Source organism: Notothenia rossii (assembly GCF_949606895.1).
Source record: "Notothenia rossii genome assembly, chromosome: 10".
Taxonomy (NCBI): Eukaryota; Metazoa; Chordata; class Actinopteri; order Perciformes; family Nototheniidae; genus Notothenia; species Notothenia rossii.
This window is the reverse complement of record NC_136908.1, coordinates 916,610-940,238: the sequence shown is the minus strand read 5'-3', so window position 1 is coordinate 940,238 and position 23,629 is coordinate 916,610. Positions and strand designations below refer to the sequence as shown.

Here is a 23,629-nt window from a genome sequence, read left to right as displayed (position 1 = left end):
TTTTGGAGTTTTTTTCCCAAAAAATTCAGAATTTTGACCTTATTCTCAGGATTGTTTTTAATCATTTTGTTATCTGTGTTAATGGAGGGAGGACGCAGCTCACCTGCAGGTTCACTTTGAACCACTGAGGGCTCAATCAGAAGTGTGTTTGGAAAGGTTTAGTCAATGGTTTAAATGTAACAGACGTTGTTGAAGGCAGCTTTGTGAAATAATAACAAATAAAAACGTTTTTATTACTTTTTATTTAATTATAAATATATGTATGTATTTGTTTTACTGCACAATCTTACTTTGCTTCTTATGTTTATACAAATATTTATATTCTATATTTATTGTATTTTAATCTACACTGAACAAAAATATAAACGCAACACTTTTGTTTTTGCTCCCATTTTTCATGAGATGAACTCAAAGATCTAAAACATTTTCTATAAACACAAAATAACCATTTCTCTCAAATATTGTTCACAAATCTGAAAAAATGTGTGATAGTGAGCACTTCTCCTTTGCTGAGATAATCCATCCCACCTCACAGGTGTGGCATATCAAGATGCTGATTAGACAGCATGATTATTGCACAGGTGTGCCTTAGGCTGGCCACAATAAAAGGCCACTCTGAAACATGCATTTTTGCTTTATTGGGGGGGGTCTGGGGGGGTCCGAAAACCAGTCAGTATCTGGTGTGAGCGTTAGGATTAGGGTTAGGGTTAGGGTTAGGGTTAGGGTAATGTTGTGAATCGAGTGGCCTGTGTTCATCGCCCATAACATACGCCTGCCCATAACATAACCCCACCACCACCATGGGCCACTCGATTCACAACATTACCCTAACCCTAACCCTCATCAATCATGCTGTCTAATCAGCATCTTGATATGCCACACCTGTGAGGTGGGATGGATTATCTCGGCAAAAGAGAAGTGCTCACTATCACAGATTTGTTTAGATTTGTGAACAATATTTGAGAGAAATGGTTATTTTGTGTATGTAGAAAATGTTGTAGATCTTTGAGTTCATCTCATGAAAAATGGGAGCAAAAACAAAAGTGTTGCGTTTATATTTTTGTTCAGTGTAAGATAGAGCAGTCACAAACCCCAGTTTCCATTCTGTTCCTGCTTGATGCATCCTCCTCCAGCAGAGGGCAGTAGATGAACACAGAACAGTAAATTCAATAACTAAAACTAAACACTTTAAACATGATTTTAACATTAAACACATGTTACAGCTGCGGCTCACTGTAGTAAATACAATCCTTTAACTTCACACATTTGGCTTGATGTTTTAAAGGAGATGCAGACATGTTGTTTCCTGGCAGGAGGAACGCAAATGCAGATTCTGTGTTTGAAAAGAAAATGATTGTTGGCCGTGTTTCAGCTGCTAATCGGCTTTGTCTCAGACTGTATTCTCTCTGAGCGTATCTGCAGCTCGCAGCACCTCCTCACCGCACACACACAACAAACACAACAATAACAACAAAGGTACGAGTCTTTAAAAATCAAATTAGAGAGCAGCAACACTCGTGTAATCCTCCAACGCCGCGCTGCTTCATGCTAATCCCTATTAATCAAAGACAGAAGCACACAATGCAACACAGTCAATCAGTGTGTGTGTGTGTGTGTGTGTGTGTGTGTGTGTGTGTGTGTGTGAGACATTTAAAGATCTCACACAGGTTGCCCTTCACTCTGAATACACCCCGGACCAAACAGGCCTTTAAATGAGCGGCTCGTTAGCAACAGGCCCAATCAGAGCCTCTCATTCAGCCAATCAGTGCTGACCTGGAGGTCACACACACACACACACACACACACACACACACACACACACACACACACACACTATATAACTATAGCTAATAACACAGATAAGAGGCTGACAGCTAAAAAACTGTGTCGAAGGCAGAAATATTTTCGAAAGACTTCTATCTCTCTCTTGTTAATATATATATTTTTAGTTGGTTTCTTTGTCATTTTAATTCATGTGTAATGTCTTTCTTTACATGCTCTGAACAAAAATTCCCAATTTGGGATCAATAAAGTGTATTTCATTAAGTCTAAGAAGAAGATATTTGATAATGTAGCCCAAAATTAGCCTCCTTTAGCTTAGCGGTGGTGACGTGAAGTCATGTGGCCGTGCTGTAGCTCCTTTATAGCCCAACATTAGCCTCCTTTAGCTTAGCGGTGGTGACGTGAAGCCATGTGACCGTGCTGTAGTTCCTTTATAGCCCAACATTAGCCTCCTTTAGCTTAGCGGTGGTGACGTGAAGTCATGTGACCGTGCTGTAGTTCCTTTATAGCCCAACATTAGCCTCCTTTAGCTTAGAGGTGGTGACGTGAAGTCATGTGACCGTGCTGTAGTTCCTTTATAGCCCAACATTAGCCTCCTTTAGCTTAGCAGTGGTGACGTGAAGTCATGTGACCGTGCTGTAGTTCCTTTATAGCCCAACATTAGCCACCTTTAGCTTAGCGGTGGTGACGTGAAGTCATGTGACCGTGCTGTAGTTCCTTTATAGCCCAACATTAGCCTCCTTTAGCTTAGCAGTGGTGACGTGAAGTCATGTGACCGTGCTGTAGTTCCTTTATAGCCCAACATTAGCCTCCTTTAGCTTAGCGGTGGTGACGTGAAGTCATGTGACCGTGCTGTAGTTCCTTTATAGCCCAACATTAGCCTCCTTTAGCTTAGCGGTGGTGACGTGAAGTCATGTGACCGTGCTGTAGTTCCTTTATAGCCCAACATTAGCCACCTTTAGCTTAGTGGTGGTGACGTGAAGTCATGTGACCGTGCTGTAGTTCCTTTATAGCCCAACATTAGCCTCCTTTAGCTTAGCGGTTGTGACGTGAAGTCAAGTGACCGTGCTGTAGTTCCTTTATAGCCCAACATTAGCCACCTTTAGCTTAGCGGTGGTGACGTGAAGTCATGTGACCGTGCTGTAGTTCCTTTATAGCCCAACATTAACCTCCTTAGAGGAGATTATCCTGCTGAACTAAACGTGTAAGTATCATAAACCTTAACATTAATTTCTGCAATAATCAAAATCCATTGGACCATGGAGATACTCTCTTCTCTGGAGAAGTTCTACTTGTGGGTTATTTTGGAAAACCTGCTTCTTCTTTTTCCTGCACGTCTGTCCAGCTAAACCTCCGTCACAAACAAAGCATAAAAAGCCCCCTTCCTATTTAAATGAGTGTATTCCTGTGTGGCTCTGAGTGTCAGAACTGTCAGATTTTCTGCACAAAGCTGCAGAAGCTTTTGTGATCGTCCTCTAGAGACGCTGCTGTCACATTCAGCGCTTTGTGAGTCCGTCTCCTGTCGGGGGGAGGTTATTATGGGATGGACAGGCCGAATCCAGTCTGTACAATAAACCCTCCATCAGGGATTTCACCTCCTCCCACCCTGAAAAAACTCTCAATCAGACGCCTTGAATGCAACACTGATCAAGGAAAAATAATCAACTGCCCTTTTGTTTAAGCAGACGCTGCTACAGGATAAAATGAGCGTATGTTAATGAAGCGTTATCGTGAGGTTCAGATGTTGGGGGGGGGGGGGGGGGGGGGGGGGGGGGGGGCGTCCAGACAGAAAAACATCCCCAAATTCTGCTGCCAGCTGACGGAGATCCAGAACATTCTTCTGCTGCTTCTCCAAGAAACTCCACCTGCAGAACTGCTCAGTTAAAAACCAGGTGCATTTACTCATTACTGCACATTCATATACATCACTTAAAGAGTCCCTATGCTGATGTTCAGGTGTTTATCAGTATGTAGTGTCTCTACTTTAAAGAGTCCTCTCCTGCTGATGTTCAGGTGTATATCAGTATGTAGTGTCTCCACTTTAAAGAGTCCTCTCCTGCTGATGTTCAGGTGTATATCAGTATGTAGTGTCTCCACTTTAAAGAGTCCTCTCCTGCTGATGTTCAGTATGTAGTGTCTCCACTTTAAAGAGTCCTCTCCTGCTGATGTTCAGGTGTATATCAGTATGTAGTGTCTCTACTTTAAAGAGTCCTCTCCTGCTGATGTTCAGTATGTAGTGTCTCTACTTTAAAGAGTCCTCTCCTGCTGATGTTCGGGTGTATATCAGTATGTAGTGTCTCTACTTTAAAGAGTCCTCTCCTGCTGATGTTCAGGTGTATATCAGTATGTAGTGTCTCCACTTTAAAGAGTCCTCTCCTGCTGATGTTCAGGTGTATATCAGTATGTAGTGTCTCCACTTTAAAGAGTCCTCTCCTGCTGATGTTCAGTATGTAGTGTCTCTACTTTAAAGAGTCCTCTCCTGCTGATGTTCAGGTGTATATCAGTATGTAGTGTCTCTACTTTAAAGAGTCCTCTCCTGCTGATGTTCAGTATGTAGTGTCTCTACTTTAAAGAGTCCTCTCCTGCTGATGTTCAGTATGTAGTGTCTCTACTTTAAAGAGTCCTCTCCTGCTGATGTTCGGGTGTATATCAGTATGTAGTGTCACTACTTTAAAGAGGTCTCTCCTGCTGATGTTCAGTATGTAGTGTCTCTACTTTAAAGAGTCCTCTCCTGCTGATGTTCAGGTGTATATCAGTATGTAGTGTCTCCACTTTAAAGAGTCCTCTCCTCCTGATGTTCAGGTGTATATCAGTATGTACTGTCTCTACTTTAAAGAGTCCTCTCCTGCTGATGTTCAGGTGTATATCAGTATGTAGTGTCTCCACTTTAAAGAGTCCTCTCCTGCTGATGTTCAGGTGTATATTAGTATGTAGTGCCTCTACTTTAAAGAGTCCTCTCCTCCTGATGTTCAGGTGTATATCAGTATGTAGTGTCTCCACTTTAAAGAGTCCTCTCCTCCTGATGTTCAGGTGTATATCAGTATGTAGTGTCTCTACTTTAAAGAGTCCTCTCCTGCTGATGTTCAGGTGTATATCAGTATGTAGTGTCTCCACTTTAAAGAGTCCTCTCCTGCTGATGTTCAGGTGTATATTAGTATGTAGTGCCTCTACTTTAAAGAGTCCTCTCCTCCTGATGTTCAGGTGTATATCAGTATGTAGTGTCTCTACTTTAAAGAGTCCTCTCCTCCTGATGTTCAGGTGTATATCAGTATGTAGTGTCTCTACTTTAAAGAGTCCTCTCCTGCTGATGTTCAGGTGTATATCAGTATGTAGTGTTTCTACTTTAAAGAGTCCTCTCCTGCTGATGTTCAGGTGTATATCAGTATGTAGTGTCTCCACTTTAAAGAGTCCTCTCCTGCTGATGTTCAGTATGTAGTGTCTCTACTTTAAAGAGTCCTCTCCTGCTGATGTTCAGGTGTATATCAGTATGTAGTGTCTCCACTTTAAAGAGTCCTCTCCTGCTGATGTTCAGTATGTAGTGTCTCTACTTTAAAGAGTCCTCTCCTGCTGATGTTCGGGTGTATATCAGTATGTAGCATCACTACTTTAAAGAGTCCTCTCCTGCTGATGTTCAGTATGTAGTGTCTCTACTTTAAAGAGTCCTCTCCTGCTGATGTTCAGTATGTAGTGTCTCTACTTTAAAGAGTCCTCTCCTCCTGATGTTCAGGTGTATATCAGTATGTAGTGTCTCTACTTTAAAGAGTCCTCTCCTGCTGATGTTCAGGTGTATATCAGTATGTAGTGTCTCCACTTTAAAGAGTCCTCTCCTCCTGATGTTCAGGTGTATATCAGTATGTAGTGTTTCTACTTTAAAGAGTCCTCTCCTGCTGATGTTCATGTGTATATCAGTATGTAGTGTCTCTACTTTAAAGAGTCCTCTCCTGCTGATGTTCAGGTGTATATCAGTATGTAGTGTCTCTACTTTAAAGAGTCCTCTCCTGCTGATGTTCAGGTGTATATCAGTATGTAGTGTCTCTACTTTAAAGAGTCCTCTCCTGCTGATGTTCGGGTGTATATCAGTATGTAGTGTCTCTACTTTAAAGAGTCCTCTCCTGCTGATGTTCAGTATGTAGTGTCTCTACTTTAAAGAGTCCTCTCCTGCTGATGTTCAGGTGTATATCAGTATGTAGTGTCTCTACTTTAAAGAGTCCTCTCCTGCTGATGTTCAGGTGTATATCAGTATGTAGTGTTTCTACTTTAAAGAGTCCTCTCCTGCTGATGTTCAGGTGTATATCAGTGTGTAGTGTCTCTACTTTAAAGAGTCCTCTCCTGCTGATGTTCAGGTGTATATCAGTATGTAGTGTCTCTACTTTAAAGAGTCCTCTCCTGCTGATGTTCAGGTGTATATCAGTATGTAGTGTCTCTACTTTAAAAAGCATTACATCATCAGTAAAACTCCCATTTTTAAATATTTGAATCCCCAAATCCACTTTATGCTCGTCACACTGTCGGCAGGAAGTACCCTGACCTCGGGTCCAGCTTTGATTTCCCAGTGTCCCTGAACGCAGCATCTTGAAGTGTGCTGTGGTGCATTAAACTCAAACAAAACCCCCACACACACAGAATTTGAAATACTGTGTGTGTGTGTGTGTGTGTGTGTGTGTGTGTGTGTGTGTGTGTGTGTGTGTGTGTGTGTGTGTGTGTGTGTGTGTGTGTGTGTGTGTGTGTGTGTATTATATCAGTGTGTGTGCAGGCCCTCGTGTAGAGCAGGGAGGGTGTTGACCCCCAGTAGAGCCTGATTTAAATGAAGCTGCTTCACAGTGAGATTACACTCGGGGTGTGTGTAGGAACCAGAAGAGATACAGATGAGCACACGCAGAAATGACAGAGCTGCAGGTAGAGATAGACGTGCAGTAGAAGAAGAACGACCTCAGTGTAAACAGCTCCTTCTCCTCAATGTCAGACATCGAGAGCAGCTGGGAAGTCAACGCCTTCAATATTATTATAGCCATTGTGTGTAAAAACAAGATTTGATTTCCCCCCTCGATGGCTTTGAAGACAATGATTTTTTTTAAAGCAAGAATGAGACAAAGCTACAATTTTTAACAATAATTACAGCATATATTATCATTAATTCCAGGGGAAATTCCAGTAAATGTCCTCGCTAATTCTGATCTCTAAATCTGAGACCAGGGGACACTACAGAGTGACGCACACAGTTGGGAGACCAGGGGACACTAAAGAGTGACGCACACAGTTGGGAGACCAGGGGACACTAAAGAGTGACGCACACAGCTGGGAGACCAGGGGGCACTAAAGAGTGACGCACACAGCTGGGAGACCAGGGGATACTAAAGAGTGACGCACACAGTTGGAAGAGCAGGGGACACTAAAGAGTGATGCACACAGCTGGGAGACCAGGGGGCACTAAAGAGTGACGCACACAGCTGGGAGACCAGGGGACACTAAAGAGTGACACACACAGCTGGGAGACCAGGGGACACTACAGAGTGACGCACACAGCTGGGAGACCAGGGAACACTAAAGAGTGACACACACAGCTGGGAGACCAGGGGACACTAAAGAGTGACGCACACAACTGGAGACCAGGGGACACTAAAGAGTGACGCACACAACTGGAGACCAGGGGACACTAAAGAGTGACGCACACAGCTGGGAGACCAGGGGACTCTAAAGAGTGACGCACACAGCTGGGAGACCAGGGGACACTAAAGAGTGACGAACACAGCTGGGAGACCAGGGGACACTAAAGAGTGACGCACACAGTTGGGAGACCAGGGGACACTACAGAGTGACGCACTCAGCTGGGAGACCAGGGGACACTAAAGATTGACGCACACAGCTGGGAGACCAGGGGACACTAAAGAGTGACGCACACAGCTGGGAGACCAGGGGACACTAAAGAGTGACGCACACAGTTGGGAGACCAGGGGGACACTACAGAGTGACGCACACAGCTGGGAGACCAGGGGACACTAAAGAGTGACGCACACAGTTGGGAGACCAGGGGACACTAAAGAGTGACGCACACAGTTGGGAGACCAGGGGGACACTACAGAGTGACGCACACAGTTGGGAGACCAGGGGACACTAAAGAGTGACGCACACAGTTGGGAGACCAGGGGGACACTAAAGAGTGACGCACACAGTTGGGAGACCAGGGGACACTAAAGAGTGACGCACACAGTTGGGAGACCAGGGGGACACTACAGAGTGAAGCACACAGTTGGGAGACCAGGGGACACTAAAGAGTGACGCACACAGTTGGGAGACCAGGGGACACTAAAGAGTGACGCACACAGTTGGGAGACCAGGGGACACTAAAGCAGGGCTCGAGTTTAAGGACCTCCCGTCGTCCCGGGGCCGAAAAAAATAGTGTCAGGGAGGATAAAAAATAATTTTGGGACGAATTTGGGACGAGAGTTAAAATAAAAATACCCTGCTAACTCTACTACAAACGGCGATGAAAATGAAATCGACTGCACGTTGTGTGTAGCACACAATTATTAAACCTCCTTGTCAACATAAACACACAAAACATTTAGAAACACACACACACACACACACACACACACACACACACACACACACACACACACACACACACACACACACACACACACACACACACACACACACACACACACACACACACACACACACACACACACACACACACACACACACACACACACACACACACACACACACACACACACACACACACACACACACACACACACACACATACGTAAACTGTGTCCATGTGCTGTCAGCCAGCCGCACAGCTGGCTGTGCCCGCGAATTCCTGGCCCGCAAATTCGCGGGTCTATCTACAGTAGGCTATGTACTGAGTGTGTGTATTTCGCGGGTTGAGTGATGTAAAATGACAATGGTATCCCGTGGAGGAATTCTGAAATGTTTTACCTTTACATCACAAAAACGCACAGCAGAACCAGACCCTGGAGCGCCGGCCTCTTTATTTACTTACTCCACTTCCTCCCCTATGGGTAATAAGGCTGAGATGAGAACCCTCCATCGTATTTAGTCCTTAGCAATATGCTGCGCCTCTCCCCATGTATGGATGGGTACCGAGCCCCGGTATTAAACGGGCTCCGCCCGGGCCGGAATTATTAAAGACAGTGGTAACGTTAAGCTCCGACGTTATCTGACTTTTTATCGGTACTGGAGACATTTAAAAAATATATGTCATATGTAGTATTGCTACATAAACATTATATCGCAGTTTTAGTTTATCCAACTCCGTTTCTAATATGCAATAAGACTACAACATGCGTCTATGATGTATTTTCGAGCTTTCCAATCCAGACGAGATCTCTCTCTCCCGTCTGTGTGCGAGGGGGCGGGGCAGTTTGTAAAGGTCTCCTGACTGTGTTACAGACTGTCCTCCTGGTTAGTGGTTACTCTGGGTTCTGTCTTCAGGACAGTGTTGGATTTTTTTTGTTAACTGGATGGGACTTGATTTGATTCAATATTAGTAATTTTCTCGTTTGTGTGTTTGTTTAAATATATTTGGCCTTTGTCATGTGATTGACTGATTGACTCAAATAAAAAGGTTGATGAATTATCATCTAATGATTTGTATGATGTTTTATTTATGTTAAAGGTCACTTTGAATGATTTTAACTAATGATAAGTAGTAGAAAAACTAATATTTTAAATTCGGGACGGTCCACATTAATTTCGGGACGGCTTAGATTGTATTTCGGGACGGTTCCGGGAGGATGGTGAAAAAAGTTAGTCGAGAGCCCTGCACTAAAGAGTGACGCACACAGTTGGGAGACCAGGGGACACTACAGAGTGACGCACACAGCTGGGAGACCAGGGGACACTAAAGAGTGACGCACACAGCTGGGAGACCAGAGCCCTTTCTCATTTCATCAAATCCCCCTCCTCGACTCCTCGGTCCTCCGGTAGTGACTCTGAAATGAATTTCAGCGCGCCATGTTGAATGACATCTCATTTCTCTAAATGCACTTCGAGGACCGAGGATCGAGCGTCGAGGAGGCTCTCTGGAGGAGCTCTAACCGAGGAGAGAGGAGAGAGGAGAGAGGAGGCTCTCTGGAGGAGCTATAACCGAGGATACACTGATGGTTCCTCCACGGCTCCTTCGTGGATGCATTTCCGGGAACAGAGATGTTTCAAAGAGGCGTGACGCACGGCCGGACCTCTCTCAGCCAATCACAGCTCTGCATGCATCCCCTGGATATTATTTTATGAACTGCTTTCATCGTGACGCGATGTTTACAGTGAGAACAGCTGAGAGGTCCGTGCAGAAAGCAGAGCGGTGTGTATTATATCACTCAGTATAACAGGCCTACTCTCTTTATTTGCTTTAGTTTAGTAGATATCTACAAACAAAGAGTCCATATTTTTCTAAAACCATTCATAGTGCTTCACATAATAAAATACACAACGGCTGTTAGGCTGTTAGCTGTAGGTGTGTGTGTGTTGTAAAGTGCGTAGATGCAGCGGACAGACAGGTCTCAGTTGGTTTGGTGTCCTCTGCTTACTTTGAATACTTGTAAATAAAACTTTTGGCCCGTAATTGGGGGGGGTGGGGGGGGGGGCGATATATCCAGTCTCTGATAGTGTTACGTTATTATGAGAGTGCTCTGTTTGATTCTGAAACTGTATATCTATATAAATATATACACATATATATGTGTGTGTGTGTCCGCATCTGTAGCTTGTTATTGTCTCATTATACCGCACTGTGAATGAATCAAAGTAAATATATAAGTGGTCATGAACACATCTGTCCATCAGACAGAGGGCTGCTGTGCCTCCTGTCATCATTAATGGATGTCTTTTTAAAATGACCGCTCAGAGGAGAGGAGTTCTCATTTCTCTAACCGCCTGCTGCTTCCCCTCCTCTCTCCTCGGCTCCCCTCCTCGGCTCCTCGGCTCGCTTCTCCTGTGGGCGGGACTAAGTCTCGAGGATAGGAGTCGAGGAGAGGAGTTGGAGAAATGAGAAAGGGCCATAAAGATCTGCATGTCTTTGTTGTTTAAGTTCCAGTTGTTCCCACTAGATGGCGCTCAGGAGCAGTGGTTTCACCCATGGATGGATTTCCCCTCCTGCTGGTCGGACTGTTTACAGGAAATCACGTGACTGCTGGGAACAGTTCCGAACTCAACCAGCAGGGGAGCATTTGCTCAGACTCAGACTGTGAACTGCGCAGCAGGAAATAAATAGTGCACTGTCACTCAGGGGAAATGAGGGGAGTCCCAGAGAGACAGCGGGGGTTCACCTGAAGAGAGAACAGCATCAACATCTACCTGATCAATACAAATACCTGATCAATACAAATACCTGATCAATACAAATACCTGATCAATACAAATACCTGATCACTACAAACACCTGATCAATACAAATACCTGATCAATACAAATACAGCATCAATGCAAATACCTGATCAATACAAATACCTGATCAATACAAATACCTGATCAATACATCTACCTGATCAATACATCTACCTGGCCAATACAAATACCTGATCAATACAAATACCTGATCAATACCTGATCAATACAAATACCTGATCAATACAAATATCTGATCAATACATCTACCTGATCAATACAAATACCTGATCAATACAAATACCTGATCAATACATCTACCTGATCAATACAAATACCTGATCAATACAAATACCTGATCAATACATCTACCTGATCAATAAATACCTGATCAATACAAATACCTGATCAATACAAATACCTGATCAATACATCTACCTTCAAGTTCTATACAACCACAGTTCAATCAAGATAAGAGCTTTATTGATCCTGGAGGGAAGCAGCAACAGACAGAGAGGAGAGAAGTACTCAGACCACGTACTTAGTAAAAGTAGAAGTACTCAGACCATACTTAAAAGTAGAAGTACTCAGGTCATGTACTTAAAAGTAGAAGTGCTAAGATCTTGTACTTGAGTAAAAGTAGAAGCGCTGAAATGTAGTGGAGTAGAAGTAATGCAGTATTAATATAACCAACATAATACAAGGTAAAACACTGAGTAGAAGAATTTACTAAGGGTTGTAAGTGAAGATGGTCATATCTATATATATATATTATATACATCAATCAATCAATCAATGTTTATTTATATAGCCCAATATCACAAATGTTACATTTGTCTCAGTGGACTTCACAGTTTGTACAGAATATCAGTATGACAATACGACACCCTCTGTCCTTAGACCCTCTGTCCTCAGACCCTCTGTCCTTACACCCTCTGTCCTTAGACCCTCTGTCCTTAGACCCTCACATCGTACAAGGAAAAACTTCCAGAGAAAACCCCACAGTTTAAAGGGGAACATGGGAGAAACCTCAGGGAGAGCAACAGAGGAGGGATCCCTCTCCCAGGACGGACAGACGTGCAATAGATGCCGTGTGTAAATTTAAAAGATAATACATTTACAACATAGGTAGACCAAATGTTTGGAAATGCATGTGTGTATAATAAGAAGATGAATCCATGAGGATATCCATCCAGGACTTATGATCCAGGACCACAGCCACGACTCAAGATCCAGGACACAGGACCGCAGGATCATCCATGACTCCGGATCCCGGCGTATATAGACACCAAAAAGAAAGACCTTTGGGGAAGCTGGGTTAATGGGAACATGAGAGGACACAGGTATAGACAGAGAGAAGGAAGAAGTAAGATGTCCCCCGACAAACTAAGCCTATATCAGCAAAACTAGGTGCTGAATCTAATCAGCCCTAACTATAAGCTTTATCAAAAAGGAAGGTCTTAAGCGCACTCTTAAAAACGGATAGGGTGTCTGCCGTCCGAACACAAACTGGAAGCTGATTCCACAAAAGTGGAGCTTGATAATGTATCTGTGCTCATGATTAATGGCTTTTTTAATCCTTTTCTAACAGTTGTTACAGCATGTTTCCTGTCTGTTTGAACTCATTGTTAAACTAAATGAGACGAGGCGAGGAAACGACGCTGCAAAGCAAAGGAGTCGAGGTGAGGGAATGACGCTGCAAAGCAAAGGAGACAAGGTGAGGAAGCGACGCTGCAAAGAAAAGGAAACGAGGTGAGGAAGCGACGCTGCAAAGCAAAGGAGTCGAGGTGAGGAAGCGACGCTGCAGAGCAAAGGAGAAGAGGTGAGGAAGCGAGGCTGCAAAGCAAAGGAGTCAAGGTGAGGAAGCGACGCTGCAAAGCAAAGGAGATGAGTTGAGGAAGCGAGGCTGCAGAGCAAAGGAGACGAGGTGAGGAAGCGACGCTGCAGAGCAAAGGAGACGAGGTGAGGAACCGACGCTGCAAAGCAAAGGAGACGAGGTGAGGAAGCGAGGCTGCAAAGCAAAGGAGACGAGGTGAGGAAGCGACGCTGCAAAACAAAGGAGTCGAGGTGAGGAAACAACGCTGCGAAGGAGACAAGGTGAGGAAGCGACGCTGCAAAGAAAAGGAGACGAGGTGAGGAAGCGACGCTGCAGAGCAAAGGAGACGAGGTGAGGAAGAGAGGCTGCAAAGCAAAGGAGTCGAGGTGAGGAAGCGATGCTGCAAAGCAAAGGAGACGAGGTGAGGAAGCGAGGCTGCAGAGCAAAGGAGACGAGGTGAGGAAGCGACGCTGCAAAGCAAAGGAGACGAGGTGAGGAAGCGACACTGCAAAGCAAAGGAGACGAGGTGGGGAAGCGACGCTGCAGAGCAAAGGAGATGAGGTGAGGAAGCAACACTGCAGAGCAAAGGAGACGAGGTGAGGAAGCGACGCTGCAGGGCAAAGGAGACGAGGTGAGGAAGCGACGCTGCAAAGTAAAGGAGACGAGGTGAGGAGGCGAGGTTGCAAAGCAAAGGAGACGAGGTGAGGAAGCGGGGCTGCATAGAAAAGGAGTCGAGGCGAGGAAGCGAGGCTGCAAAACAAAGGAGACGAGGTGAGGAAGCGAGGCTGCAAAGCAAAGGAGACGAGGTGAGGAAGCGAGGCTGCAAAGCAAAGGAGACGAGGTGAGGAAGCGATGCTGCAAAGCAAAGGAGTCGAGGTGAGGAAACAACGCTGCAAAGGAGACAAGGTGAGGAAGCGACGCTGCAGAGCAAAGGAGACGAGGTGAGGAAGCGAGGCTGCAAAGCAAAGGAGTCGAGGTGAGGAAGCGACGCTGCAAAGCAAAGGAGACGAGGTGAGGAAGGGACGCTGCAAAGCAAAGGAGTCGAGGTGAGGAAGTGACGCTGCAAAGTAAAGGAGGGGAGGGGAGGAAGCGACGCTGCAGAGCAAAGGAGTGTTTGTGTTCCTGCTGCCTCAGAGTCTCAGGTTACAGCAGCGTTTCTCAAAGAATGGGGCGCGCCCCACTGGTGGGGCGCGCCCCATTCTTACCGTAACAGAGATGTGATAGGTGGGTCGCGAATGGACCAATTTTTTTAAATTGTATACATTTTTGGGACCTCAGGCCGGAATCGAACCTGGGTCCTCGCGGGCGTTAGTGGACTGTTACAGCCGGAGACTCGCAACGGCGGGTGTTTGCGGCGGCAGGTGCGGTACCGGCGCAGCGGCGCTGTGAAAGTCCACGGCCCACCTATGTCAGAGCCAGCGGCCCACCAAAGGCAGCGGCCCACCGGTAAAAGTCACGAATCTCCCGATGGCCAATCCGAGCCTGCTCACACACACACAACTGAAACCAAAATCATTTACAGCGTTCCAGTCGGGAAGAAAAGCAATGTGGAGCGGCACCTCACCACTTCACAAAGAGTTTAACCGTGACACTTTTCGAAATCCCGTTTGTGTCCCCCCACTTTACAAATAGGCCTATGTTTATTATAATTTTTTAACGCAAGCCGTCATCGCCACGGAGGAGCACACAGCCTTTGTGAGTGAGCGAGACAGAGAGAGAGAGAGAGCACACATTTATCTATTTAATATAGCCTAGGTGTAAAAAATAAAGTAAGAAATCATTCCAATGTGTACTATAGGACAGTAAAAAAAATAAAAAAGTTTAAAAGGGGAGTGATTAGTAAAATATGCCTAAGTAAAAAGAAAGAATGCTAACTAGGTAAAATAAGATAAGAATAAACCAGTTTAAATGATTTGTTATTGGTTGTGATCATATTCTAAAGATGTTTGGATTATTGAAAAGTATACAGCTCTCTTTCAGTGTGTTGAGAGCTGTATCCATAAATTCATTTTTTGCTCAAAGTGCACCAGATTGAGGCATTTCACTTCAACATTAAAAAAAAAAAATCTTCCCGGGGGTGCATGCCCCCGGACCCCCCTAGAGGAGGTGAGGTCCAACCCTAAATAAAGCAGGTTAAAATAATTAAATGACATACATTTTATTTTAATAAACACTGAAAACGGGTCCCACAGACCCAAACAGCACACAAAGGTTAAAGGTAAGCATATCATAATGTTCAAATGTGCTAAATATATACAGTGCAACAAAAACAAAAAAAAGAGGAGTAAAAGTAGCTCACGACTTGTTTTATTTTTTGAAAGTAGCTCTCATCCTAAAAAAGGTTGGAGACCCCTGTTATAGAACCATACATTTTACAATTTTAAGCTTGGCCTACCATTTGATTGGAGCGATGAGGAACAGGTGCGGCTTGAAAAGGCCCCCCTGTTCAAAGTGGGGAATGACAGAAAAAGTTTGAGAACCACTGGGAAGCTAACCTCAAAGCCTCGTGGACCTCCTGGAATGAGTCTGTCTGCACGTGTTGCTGTATTTCAGAGACAGTAAATACAACATGAGATATCTGGAGCAGAACAGCCCGGCTGAGTCACGAGACAGAAAGGGAAGGAGAGCAGGGACTTTCCAGCTGCTGGAGAACGGGTTAGGCAGAAACTGCTCGGCACAGAGAAACATGCAATGACCCAAAACAAACACCATCAGTTTATAACCAGGTGAGGAGCGACAGGTTCCTCAGTCAGGGTGCTGAGAGAGAGCTGCCTCTGAGTCACATTAAGAAACACACTGGCCGTTTCTCAATCGCGAGGATACTGGCTTGGTAGTCGCCTACATACTATGGGCTCAGAACAGTCTCATAATACACACATGCACACAGAAGGATCCACACTCGTATTTTTCAATGCACACACAAATGTGTTCCGTTTCATATACATGTAAATAAAATCCAAACACAGGAAAAAGTTTTAAATGTGTATTTTTGATCCACACATATTTGTTTTTCCGTTGAAAACCTCTGAACCTGCAAACACAAACCGCTTCCTGTGCACGGATCGCTGTGCATTGGGTTTTTTGAGACTCCCCTGACGCTCACCCGATTCGCACTTGTAATTTCTCTCATCTATAGCCGATCAGATGTCTCCTCCAGTCTAAGCCAATCACATGAGCGCGCCCCCACGAGGGTATGATTTCTTGCGTTCATGACGCTTCATATACGCATTTTGCACTGTCCGGTCAGCTCGCTAAACAGAGGGCGGAGCATCAGGTGGTCATGCAGAGCCACGTGTCTCCGTCAGATCCAGCAGCTGATCTGATCGCTCTCTCGTGTCCGGTTACACTTCACTCGCGTTTATGTCCATATCGATCAGATCCAGCTCTCCTGATCGGCCTTTATAGAGAGCACCGATCCAACTATTTAGAGTGAATATCGGCCGATAATGACCGGCGGGGCTCTCCCCCCCCCCCGTTGACAGTTCACTGTCTAGCACTGGCTTCGTAGTGCACTGATCGATTAGGCTAAGCTAACCTGTAGCTGCTCCCTCCACACTCACAACAACTTCATACAGACATAAATAAAGCAGCTGTATTCGCCATACAGGAAGCACACACATTTAAAACGGTTTTGCCTGCCATTTGTGTACACACAAGCATTCATCAATGGTTCGGAAAGTGGTGCTGTACCTTAATATTATAAAGGCTTGTATTTGCGTGCATTTCCTGTTCGAAAACTGAGAGTGGAGGTGCCCTGAGATTAGCTCCATGGACCTGTCAGCTCCGGACTGAGCAAAATGCGTACATGAGGCGCTACGTCATGAACGCAAGAAATCTACCCTCGTGGGGGCGCGCTCATGTGATTGGCTTAGAATTGAGGAGACATCTGATTGGCTATAGATAGAAAAAATTACAAGTACGAATCGGGTGAGCGTCAGGGGAGTCTCAAAAAACCCACACACGAATGCACAGCGATCCGTGCACAGAAAGCGGTTTGTGTTTGCAGGTTCAGGGGATTTAAACGGAAAACAAATATGTGTGGATCAAAAATACATATGTAAAACTTTTTTCTGTATTTTGATTTTATTTACAGGTATATGAAACGGATCACATTTGTGTGTGCATAGAAAAACACAAGTGTGAATCCTTTTGTGGATCATGAAATACAAGTGTGAATCCTTCTGTGTGAATGGGTGTATTATGAGACTGTTCTGAGCCCATAGCCTACTTCCAAGTCACTTCCTTCAGAAACGAAGCAAGTATACTTCCAAGCCACGGCTTCGGAAAACGAAGAAGAATGGAACAGGCTAACAAGTGTGCCACTCTCTCTAACGGTTTCAACATAAACTGTATCGAAAATAAATACCTCACGATGTCTATCTAATTATGAACTTGCTTTCTGTGCGCAAAGCATTGTGGGGATTTTAAGTACGCGAAGTCTACCCATATGCAGCCTCGAAATTTCCCCCAAATCAAGGACGTGGCCTCGGTGGAATTCCAAGTATGCTGGAGATTGTAACAGTCCTTTGGCGGCACTCGATGACGTAGCATCCTTGAAATATTGGCTTGGAAGCCAGTTTCCTCGAAATTGAGAAACGGCCACTTTCTAACAACGTACAAGAACACTCTGTTCTGAAAGGATTTCACTGCTTCTTTATAAGCTATAAATCACACTGTACATTTTACATTTAAATTCAATCTAATATTTAATATTCCATTCCTCTCATACTCATGTATATATCATATCCTGCTTTATATGTTGTTACTGTACATTTGTATTTCAACATGTATATTTTCTTTAATCTTTTAAATGCTATTTTATTTCTATTGAGATGTTTACATTTTGGATTGTTTATTTCTAGTCTTTTCATTTGTATTGTACAACGCCATGTCTACAATTCTGCTGCAACGCTAACATTTCTCAAATTCGGATTTGGGATTAATAAAGTACTTCTTATCTTATTTTAGTGTATCTCCTCTAATCCTTCAGTCATATCCTAAACACTCTTCACAGGTCACTCTCTAAAGATCACTCTCCACAGATCACTCTCTACAGATCACTCTCTAAAGATCACTCTCTACAGATCACTCTCTACAGATCACTCTCCACAGATCACTCTCTACAGATCACTCTCTAAAGATCACTCTCTACAGATCACTCTCTATAGATCACTCTTCACAGATCACTCTACAGATCACTCTCTACAGATCACTCTCTATAGATCACTCTCTACAGATCACTCTCTAAAGATCACTCTCTATATATCACTCTTCACAGATCACTCTACAGATCACTCTCTACAGATCACTCTCTATAGATCACTCTCTACAGATCACTCTCTACAGATCACTCTTCACAGATCACTCTCTACAGATCACTCTCTACAGATCACTCTTCACAGATCACTCTCTACAGATCACTCTTTACAGATCACTCTTCACAGATGACTCTCGATAGATCACTCTCTACAGATCACTCTCTATATATCACTCTTCACAGATCACTCTCTACAGATCACTCTCTACAGATCACTCTTCACAGATCACTCTCTACAGATCACTCTCTACAGATCACTCTCTATAGATCACTCTCTACAGATCACTCTTCACAGATCACTCTCTACAGATCACTCTATATAAATCACTCTAGATCACTCTCTACAGATCACTCTCTATAGATCACTCTCTACGGATCACTCTCTATAGATCACTCTTCACAGATCACTCTCTACAGATACCTCTTCAAAGATCACTCTCTACAGATCACTCTCTATAGATCACTCTAGATCACTCTTCACAGATCACTCTCTACAGATCACTCTCTATAGATCACTCTCTACAGATCACTCTCTATAGATCACTCTTCACAGATCACTCTCTACAGATCACTCTCTCAAACCTCCAGTCTCCATTTTGTGGATTCACACACCTGTTGACAACATGGCGATGGGTTTGGTCGCTGTGTCGCCTGATGATGACATCATGGTTTGGATGTTTCCGGTTGCTGGTGAAATGTGAGCCCGGAGACGCAGGATGTGCCAAACCTCATTTCCTGTTTCCTGTTATCTCAGAAATAAAACCATATTTATGAGCAATATATTTAATAGACGTGAACTTTGATCTGCTTGATTCTCAGGTGTTGGAGAGGAGAAGCCTTCAGGGTCTGGTGATCGTGTTTGAACCTGCAGATTAATCATTAGATATCATCTGTATATAAATATAATAATACTTATTTAATAATAATTGATAGAATAATAATGTATAAAATATATAATAATGTACAATTAATATTTAAAAAATAATTTCATTGATATAATAATAAATATACATATTTAATAATGATAATAATATTTTAATAGTAATAATAATAATACATATTTAATAATAATAGTAATAATCCATATTTAATAATATAGTATGATTGAGTTTGTAAGTGAACGTGTCTCTGATGGAAATGACTTCAGATCAATGGAAACCCAAAGGTAATGTTTGAGCCTCACTAAATGTTCCTAACAACACAGAACTGTATTATTCCCAGTCGTCATGGTAACGTCATCAGTTGCCGGGCAGGTTTCACCTCAACAAGTTTCTGAAGCAGGAGCTCTGAGAACAGCTGAGTGCAGCGACACACACTGATAACACACACATTAGAGAGATCAATACATCACTCAGAGTTACTTTGTTACATGTTCCTCCATTAGAGAACATGTTCATTAGTTTCTTTGTAGAAAGCAGTAAACCATTGGATCTCTAGTTTCACATCAAATCCACTTTCCTCTAGTGTCTGAGACGAGTAGAAACCAATACATGTGTTTATGGAAAGACGAGAAGACGGACATTTGGGAGATGGTTTTTATTGGAAAGAGAAACACGGACAGGAAAGGGTTAACAATGCAGAGCCACTTCATGTCACGTTCACCTCTCAACCCCAAACTAAAGAGAAGGTCACAGTCCGCTGGCTATGGACACAAAACCTCCCTGCCCCTAAATAATAGCAACATTATCAAAATCACAAACTATTAAGTTTTAAAACCAATTCAAGAGAAATGTTAGAAATAAAGAAACACACTTCTGATTCATTTAGAGAAGCTCAGAAAGGGAAACAAGATCACTCACTGCTACCTGAGTGTGTGTGTGTGTGTGTGTGTGTGTGTGTGTGTGTGTGTGTGTGTGTGTGCGTGCGTGTGTGTGTGTGTGTGTGTGTGTGTGCGTGTGTGTGTGTGTGTGTGTGTGTGTGCGTGTGTGTGTGTGTGTGTGTGTGTGTGTATGTGTGTGTGTGTGTGTGTGTGTGTGTGTGTGTGTGTGTGTGTGTGTGCCACCTGTTGATGTGAAACCCAAATTATCCAAATAACTTGTTAAAATGATTCTTCTGTTTTCTAATCAATGAGTTATTGCTTGATTTCCAAACCCTAATATGATTAATATGATAGATGAATAATGATCAGTTATTGATCAGTTATTGATCAGATGATGAATAATGATCAGTTCAGAATGTGGTGGCAGCGCCCCCTGATGCAGAAACCTAAAGACACAGAACATGTTTACCTGATTCAGATCTGAACAATGCCTGAGTCAGTTCTTTGATCTGCTTCTGAAATACAGGTGAATGTTTCTAATTGGTGTTTCTGGTGTTGTGTTCCTGAAAGCATCGTGCCTTTCTGAGGTCACTCTGCAGAAGGGTTTGAACTCTAATGCTTCACCTCCAGAGGTGTTAGCTCAGCGCTGGAGGCAGGAGAGGGAGTGTTCTTCTTGCCTGAAAGGAAAAGCAGAGAAAAGTGTTCAATCCACCGCCCCGTACACAACAAGGAACTAGACCAGCAGTTTTCAAAGTGTGAGGCGCGCCTCCTCGGGGAGGGGGGGGGGGGGGGGGGGAGCCAGAGAGCTTCAGGGGAGGGGCAGCGTGAGAACAAACGAGAAACTTCAGCTAACTTTATGCGAGCGGCAACATGGATCGATTTTTAGTGAAGTGACCTAAAGTGAGAGAGGAGACAGCGTCTGGCAGAAAAGGTCACTTGCTCACTTTTGTCTGTCTGTGGAGACCGAGTTCCCCCACCTCGCCTAAAAGGCTGTAACAGTGCTCATTCCCTTCACCTCCACCTACCTGTGTGAGTGCTCATTCCCTTCACCTCCACCTACCTGTGTGAGTGCTCATTCCCTTCACCTCCACCTACCTGTGTGAGTGCTCATTCCCTTCACCTCCACCTACCTGTGTGAGTGCTCATTCCCTTCACCTCCACCTACCTGTGTGAGTGCTCATTCCCTTCACCTCCTCCTACCTGTGTGAGTGCTCATTCCCTTCACCTCCACCTACCTGTGTGAGTGCTCATTCCCTTCACCTCCACCTACCTGTGTGAGTGCTCATTCCCTTCACCTCCTCCTACCTGTGTGAGTGCTCATTCCCTTCACCTCCACCTACCTGTGTGAGTGCTGATTCCCTTCACCTCCACCTACCTGTGTGAGTGCTCATTCCCTTCACCTCCACCTACCTGTGTGAGTGCTCATTCCCTTCACCTCCACCTACCTGTGTGAGTGCTCACTCCCTTCACCTCCACCTACCTGTGTGAGTGCTCATTCTCTTCACCTCCACCTACCTGTGTGAGTGCTCATTCTCTTCACCTCCACCTGCTCATTCTCTTCACCTCCACCTACCTGTGTGAGTGCTCATTCTCTTCACCTCCACCTACCTGTGTGAGTGCTCATTCCCTTCACCTCCACCTACCTGTGTGAGTGCTCATTCTCTTCACCTCCACCTGCTCATTCTCTTCACCTCCACCTGCTCATTCTCTTCACCTCCACCTACCTGTGTGAGTGCTCATTCTCTTCACCTCCTCCTACCTGTGTGAGTGCTCATTCCCTTCACCTCCACCTACCTGTGTGAGTGCTCATTCCCTTCACCTCCACCTACCTGTGTGAGTGCTCATTCCCTTCACCTCCACCTACCTGTGTGAGTGCTCATTCCCTTCACCTCCACCTACCTGTGTGAGTGCTGATTCCCTTCACCTCCACCTACCTGTGTGAGTGCTCATTCTCTTCACCTACCTGTGTGAGTGCTCATTCTCTTCACCTCCGCCTACCTGTGTGAGTGCTCATTCCCTTCACCTCCGCCTACCTGTGTGAGTGCTCATTCCCTTCACCTCCACCTACCTGTGTGAGTGCGGCTTTTCCGCATTGACTTTGATCAAAAAGCAAGTACCGGTCAAGCAGGGGCGGATCTACCGGGGTGGCATGGGGTGGAGACTGCCCCAGCTGCCACCCCAGCTGGCAGCTTTGTTTTGAAATAAAAGTTGTGGCTCATCGGACATTTATGAGAGAAAGTCTCTAATGTCCGAGTGCAAGTGAATGCAGCACAAGACGCGAGCCTTGTAACCCCTCCAGCGTGGAAATGTGATTGGCGGCGATTTCATTTGAACGGCACGGCGCAAAACGAGAAGCATCCGGACCCAAGTACTGAAGGAACGAGGTAAGGTCTGCAGTGACAGAGCAGAGCCTGTCAGTGTGGCTGCACTCAGCATTGAATCAAAACTCACTAAAGCTTTAGATCTTAATCAGTGTGTGAGGCGTGTTGCTGAACAACATGGTAATCACTGCTTTCAGCTGTTATAGCCAACTTGATGCTCTGCTCACGGATGACTCGATGAGCGTAACAAACTCTTAAGATGATGACCTAACGTTTGTAAATATCTATTTTTCTTTGTGGGGGTCCGCCCCCAAAAAACAGTTTGAAGTCCTGAGGAAGTCAAATCAGACGGTGTGTAAAACTACACTGCCCAGCCAACAGGAAGTAACCGCTTTGATTGAACTAGGCCAGCAGGTAAGGGCTTTCCACTGGATCATAATGCCCCTGCATTATAGCAACAACAACAACAACAATAATAATAATAATAATAATTGGGAGGGGGGGCGCGGCTGTTCTTATGTTCTCTGAGGGGAGGCTCACCTTCCCACACTTTGAAAACCCCTGAACTAGACACACTGATTGTCCCTGTAGAGAACACACCAAGTGCTTTCATATCAACATCACACTGAGCTCTGAGTCTGATCTGCTACCTCAAAGCCTGACATTAAAAACCCTGAGAACTCATGAGACAAGGTTTCTGATTGGTCCCTCACCGTTCCTCTTCCTGTACACCAGGAATCCAATCACAGCGAGGAGGAGAGCGAGAGCAGCCACTGCAGCACCGATGATGATGAAGAGGAGGGGATTCCCTGAGGAGCAGAAACAACAGGAAGTCTCAATCTGAACGGAGGAAGGAAGCTTCTTCAGGATGGGCATCAGGTCTGAGGCTCCTGAAGGGCCCCTTCCTCCTCGTGGTGTCATGCTGGGTTTGTGTTGAACCCTTCTTAGTGTCTCTCCCCTGAGACCCATGTTTCAGGAGAGAGACTATGACATGTTGTCAGGGTCTGTTGACTGTTAGTAACCGTGGAGCCGTAGTGATGCAGTCTTACCTCTGTTGGTCCTGATCACAGCTGAGCCCAGTACGATGACCTGGTCCTCCTTCACCCCAGAGAGCTGGAACACACATCGGTACCTGTCCCAGTGTTTAGCGGGGAATGAGGAGACGTCCAGGTCCACGCTCATCTGGAAGGATCCGTCGTGGTTGGGCAGGATCTCTCCGTGGCCCAAGTTGTCGTGAAGCTCCTCTCCGTCTCTGGTCCAGAACATGGCGGCTCTGTCCGGGT

At 44.8% G+C, this 23,629-nt stretch overlaps 2 protein-coding genes across 3 annotated transcripts in view; one reads left to right on the top strand and one right to left on the bottom strand.

Moving 5' to 3' along the window:
• Positions 1 to 23,629, top strand: part of LOC307022902 (class I histocompatibility antigen, F10 alpha chain-like) — a 455,191-nt gene that overhangs the window by 426,047 nt on the left and 5,515 nt on the right. The window lies entirely within an intron of this gene.
• LOC307022277 (major histocompatibility complex class I-related gene protein-like) overlaps positions 19,788 to 23,629 on the bottom strand; it is a 4,721-nt gene continuing 879 nt past the window's right edge. Inside the window, exons 2-4 of the mRNA XM_079654986.1 lie at positions 23,396 to 23,629; positions 23,060 to 23,155; positions 19,788 to 20,702 (exon numbers count right to left, since the gene is read on the bottom strand). The exon at positions 23,396 to 23,629 is cut by the window's right edge and continues 69 nt beyond it. Coding sequence (XP_079511112.1) covers positions 20,638 to 20,702; positions 23,060 to 23,155; positions 23,396 to 23,629 — 395 coding nt within the window. The 3' untranslated portion in view covers positions 19,788 to 20,637. The remainder of the gene's footprint in view (positions 20,703 to 23,059; positions 23,156 to 23,395) is intronic.